General features: G+C 37.5%; 1 protein-coding gene across 3 annotated transcripts in view; it reads left to right on the forward strand.

The window, feature by feature from the left end:
• Positions 1-1928, forward strand: part of RAMP2 (receptor activity modifying protein 2) — a 51752-nt gene extending 49824 nt beyond the window's left edge. For all 3 annotated transcript variants that reach the window (XM_040436640.1, XM_040436639.1, XM_040436641.1), the window contains exon 4: positions 871-1928. In XM_040436640.1, coding sequence (XP_040292574.1) covers positions 871-1126 — 256 coding nt within the window. In that variant the 3' untranslated portion in view covers positions 1127-1928. The remainder of the gene's footprint in view (positions 1-870) is intronic.
• Positions 1929-6000: the final 4072 nt, after the last annotated feature.

Raw genomic sequence — 6000 nt, forward strand, 5'->3', positions numbered from 1 at the left:
AAAATTAAAGGACACCAGGGAATGACTAAGGTTATCAGGGCATCAAACCACTGCAAATTCTGCAATGGATGTAATGGAAAATCTGTTATGATGTATACTTATACTTTTTAACAGTGCGCCTATTGTCCTTTAGAGTACAACTTTATCACTCATATATACCTTTATCCAAACCCTTTGATTTTTTTAATACAACCATATCAGCTTATGACATGACATACAGAATATACATGTGGGAGATGGATAGAATGGCTGCCTGTCCTGGTCTGAGAGCACTATCGTGACTAGCCACAGGAGTAAGGGTTGTACAGGAGTAGGGGGATCCTGGAGGGTAGAGGGCCCATTTAAAAAGTTACTGTGAGGCCCAGTCAGTTCTAGTTTCGCTACTTCACTCAGCTGTATTTTGGTTTCTCACAGCCTCTAAGCTGTACAGAATAATACAACACCCATAGAATTCTTAGGGGCCACACTGTGCTCTCCTTCTGATGAAGAATTGCAGAGTTATTCTCCCTTAAGCAACTTTCACTTGGCAGTATTTTGGTCAGTATTTTTCATTAGCATTTGTAAGCCAAAACCAGGAGAAGAAAAAGTATAATGGAAAGATATGTGCCTCTTCTGTGTTTTGGTCTCATTCCTAGTTTTGGCTTACAAATGTTGATGCAAAATACTGACTAAAGTACTGCTGTGTGAAAAGGTAGTTCTTCTAGGAGAAATTATCTCCAAAACACAATGTTGTACGGATATATGGCTCTGTATGCCAAGTGCATGAGGTCTACAATGATAATCGTTCAAATTGTCAAAAACATTAAAAAGTGAAACTTATTTTTAAGTTTTTGGAATATGTCACCAATTATTTTTGTTTCTCCACTACAGCGCATACAACTTGTTGCAATTATGCTTGGAATTCCACGCCGAACTTCTTTATATTGCCTTCCCAAATGAATTAGCACATGACGCAATTCTGAAAGCCCACATGTATCATTTTAAAAATTGCAGTCTTTTGTCTGAAGAGCTCCTAGACCCTCCGGAGAATATTCTATTAGGATTAATTTTTGCCCCCATCTGCATAATACCTTTTCTGGTCACACTTGTTGTATACAAGAGCAACACTAGCAAAGCACAGACTTAAGTACTACTACTACTGACATTACTAGATAATGTGATTGCGTTTTCTAACTGCTTATATTAGCAGAAGGCTTTTGACAGTCTTTGGTCAATTTTATGACCGTGCCTGATCCTTAATGCTCACCTACATTTTAGAATCCACTTCCAGCTTGGAAAGACTACAACCTCTAACTTCACTGACCTTCCGATTATGGTGATATGAAATTGGACCTCATCATGTAAGAAGCTTTTAATCTGTCATCATGTGACTTCACTGGAAGATTGACATTCCAAGTGTATCAACAATTAAAATATGTCAAATAAAATGTGAAGCAAGAAGACCATCATCTCTCTTCTCCATCACAGAAATGAGTTTACTGTACAATATTCTGGAATATTCTTCAAAACTGTTCCCCGGATATTTTCCAGTCAACACTTCACTTTAAATTGACACATGTTTCCTCCTAAGAAAGAGCCATCTACATGTGAGAACAACATAGTTGAGAACAATGAGCATTGTGGCATTATTTTAATGCCTTGTTTAATTGTAAAAATATCTTGTCTATGTGTAGACGCCCCTATGATGGAATACTGGAAGCTTTTAATATGTTATATTTTTCTGCTTTATCTGTTTGATAATATTTATAAGAATGTGTTTGTATTTCAAAAATTATGTGGAACGAAAGGCTTGTCTTCAGCCCGAGGGATTGGACATGTAATGTTGAATTATATTACTGAGAGTGAAATTGTGTATGTATCTGTGTGTGGAGTGCAAAATCTGAACATTTAGTACAGAAAAAAATAAATAAAAATTAATTGAAAACTGACTTTACAGGAAGCAAACATTAACAAGGCACATCAAAACCATTTGGGTTTCATCATACATAACACTTTTTGAAAATTTTGTACATAAACTATTGAGTCAGCTATGTTTATCTATACCAGATATGTTCACTGAAGCATTTAGACCTTGTTTACACAAGGCAGTTTGGTGCGGTTGTTGATTGTTTTTCTAGCCAAAGCTAGCAGTGGACCCTAAGGGTATGGCATCACAATAAAGTGTCTTGCTGTCGTTTTAGTAGCAAAAACCAGGACTGAATTAACCCGCTAGTGACCTGCCTTTTTTGGACCTTACTGAATAAGCGTTCTTCCTTTTTTCATTGTCGCCTTCCAAGAGCTATAACTTTTTTTATTTTTCCATCTATGTAGCTCTATGAGGCCTTGTTTTTTACAGGACAAAATGTAGTTTTTAATAGGGTCAATTTGGGGTACACATAACTTTCTGATTAACTTTATCTAACTCTTTGTGGGAGGGAGATGGGAAAAAACGGTAATACTGCCACTGAGTTTTTGGGTCAGTACAATTACAGCGATACCACATTTTATGTTTTGTGCAATAAAACCCCCCTTTTTTTTCAAAGGAAGAAAATATTTTTACATCGCCGCTTCCCAAGCCCCTAACTTTTTAATGTCTCCTTTTATGGAGTTGTGTGAGGACTTGATGTTTGCGGGACGATTTGTAGTTTTCATTTGTATCATTTCGGAGTAAATTACGATTTTTATAAAAAAAAATCATGATCAATTTAGCCTTTTTTTTTAATTTTTTTACGCCATTCACCGTAGGGGATAATTAAAATTATATTTGTGTAGTGTGGGTCGTTACGGACACGACGATACCAAACGTGGGGGAGATTTTATTTTTGCTATTATTTTCATTGAAAAGGGTATTTTCAATGGGAAAAAGCCAGACAGGGGCAGCCTGCTGGAAAAAACTCAAGGCAGGCTTGGGGCCTATACCAGGTCCCAGCCAGCCTTTACACACAAAGGCACCCAGTGTTCACATTTGCTGGGTGCCGATGGGAGACAGAGGGAGTCTGCTCCCTCTGTCACCGCTTACATGCGGCGGCCGCTATTACCCACAGAATGTAAGAGATTAAACAGCCCGAATCAGCGCTCCTGTTGGTCCAGCCTGTTAGAGTAGGAGCGCGGCTCTCTCAAGTGGCCGCCGTAAGAAGGCGTATTGGTGGTCACAAAGGGGTTAACAAAACGATGAGAAGTCTTATCTGTCCTTTATGCTTTCTCTCCTTTTATAATCCACTTCTGTTTTTGGTTTCCAAAAGAAATCTGAACAAGTGCCCATACCCTAAGGGAGAGTGAAACGATTGTTGCCTGAAGACATAGGGGGTCATTTATCAAACTGGTGTAAAGTAGAACTAGCTTAGTTGTCATAGCAGCCAATAAGATTCCACCTTTCATTTTGGACAGCTCCTTTGGAAAATGAAAGGAAGAATCTGAATCTGAAAAGTAGAATCTGCCAGCTTTACTTTACACCAGTTTGATAACTGACCCTCATAGGGCCTAATTTATCATAAATATAGACCAGTTTTCTGGCATGAAAAAGTCACCAACTGCCTTTTCCCAACTTTTTCAACACCACTTGTGCAAAAATGCTTGCGCAAGTGGTGTTTCTCTGCCGCCTTTACCACCTTCCTGAAAAGGGGGCATGGCAAGGTTAGGGAGGGAGCAGCGCCCCCTCCACATTTCTCTTTTACTCCAGTTTTCTGGCGTAGATATCAGCACAGAATCACAAACTACCAGATGCTGTGCCTAATTTATTACATGGTATTTGCCTGGTTATTATAGACCGGTGTATGCCACCGGTCTATGATAAATCTGCTCCTTGCTGTATACAACTCCTTCTCTTAATGTTTTCTCGAGAGGAAGTAGCAGGAAAAAAAATATTCAAACTGCATGAAAATGGACAAGGTCTTCTAGCTGGAATGTGATAACTTTGGATACTTCATTATAAGCTTAGCTATAAAAGCTGAATACATCAATGTAACTCATTTGCATCTTACAGGTTTTAACATTTCTGAAAAACATTGAGTGCTCAATTTAACATTACCTACACAATGCACGTCAACTGTGACAGCAAGGCCATATAAAAATGATTTTGGTCATCAATATGTGAGACTCCACTTGTTGTAGGTCTCCATCCTGTGGCTCTCAAGCTGTTGTGACAGAACTATGCCCAGGTTCATATAATTTGAAATTACGACTGAAGGTATGTATATGTCCTACAGTTGAACAAATGACGGATTGTATCAATAACCGGTCTTTAGAAATGATAACTCGAAATAAAATCTAATATTTTTTTAAAAAAGACTTATGAAAATTCTTCTCTTGTGACCATCAATATCACAAATCTTTAAATGGCAAAATAGACAGCCAATTTAGGGAGAATAGTATTTGATTGTGCTACAATTAAAATGGATTATGCTTGTATCAAAATGGTTCCCTTTGTTGCACGATTTCTCTACAGAATTCTAAACTTAGTTTTAGGCATACCTATTGTTACTGGTAATTTTGTGACCAATATCACTTATAAAAATAGCTACAGAAATTTCCAAAATAAGAATTGTTGAAAACAAATTATTTGAATTGATGGTAAAATATGACTAAGAGAGCTCACCAAGGTCCCCTAAGAATATCCCAATATGTCCAATTTGGCAAATAACCTCATAGGGTCTCCAAAGGTCCTGAAATGTTTATTTAATGCTATTGGTGCAACAGGGGACAATAAGAAACATAAAACAAAACCAGTACAGTAATAATGTAAAAATTACAGCTCACTTAACACTAAGAAGTATACATCCATGGTATAGGATATAATAACGCTGGGTAACCACTGATAAGTGTAATGATTAGAAGGGGCTGCTGGCATCAAGCAGATGTACGTCATCTCAATCCATGGACCATTGGAAAATAACATTTAAACAGCTTCAGTACAATAGGATGAGTGTTTCTCGTCTTACAACACCAAATATGAAGCATTTTCTGGACCTTATATGACCAATTATTAATCTTATGGACATTATTTGGTCTAATTGTGGGTAGATTGTGTTAATAGAGCTGTAATCTTTACATTATTACCGTACTGGTTTCTGTCCTTTATTGTCCCCTCTGATGCACCAGCAGCATTGGGGAAAAGCATCAGGACCTTTGGAGACCGCATGACGTTATGTGCCGAATTGGCAATACTGGGATCTTCTTAGAGGACCTTGGTGATCTCTCCGGGTCATCAGTATGAATTTTTATGTGCACAATATCACTGGGGTAGTGTTTTTGCGTGTGCGTTGCCTGATCACTATTAAATTATAGCTTATTTCTCAGGATACCTCTGTGGTTTGCTTTCTCTGCTATGTGTGCCATTCTCTAGAGCAGACTTTATTTGTATGGATACAATATACTGTTTAGTATTTAGCTTATATGCTTCATTTATGTAAACATTAACATACCAACAATTGAAATAATTAGTTTTTAGCGATTTATTTTAATTTTGTGACCAAGTCAGCAATACAAATAAACATATGAAACTTTATAACATATTCTATCAAAGGAAAGTTGCATCTTCCTCACCTTCCAACGACCTATCCTTTCCCTACTGGCTCTTTTTAAATGCTTAAAAACCTTTTCAGTCACTAAAAATGAATCTGGTGTAAAACACTAAACAGCAGATGAGTAGATAGAGGAGGGGTATGCAGCTGCATTTTCTCTCCATATTTCTGTAATAAAGCATGGGAAATGACATCTGATTGGCTCAGAGCACGCAAAAAGCTCTTATATCACACAGGGGACAGTCCGTCCACTCAGGAAGCATGGAGAGTGAAACTGTGAATTTGCAGAAATCAGAAGAGGGAAGGAACAAGGCCCAGACTATGCCATTTAGAAACATTTGTGGCTGCATATATATACAGCTTTTTAGTAACAAAAAAGTAACATATTCTTGGAACCTGGACTCCAGCATCATAATGTGTAAATGGTCTCACAACATAATGATAAAACCTGTAGCTTTTCCTGCTCGATATAAGTAAATAAAGTTACAGTAGAAAAGAATAG

The sequence above is a fragment of the Bufo bufo genome, chromosome 6 (genome assembly GCF_905171765.1).
Source record: "Bufo bufo chromosome 6, aBufBuf1.1, whole genome shotgun sequence".
Taxonomy (NCBI): domain Eukaryota; kingdom Metazoa; phylum Chordata; class Amphibia; order Anura; family Bufonidae; genus Bufo; species Bufo bufo.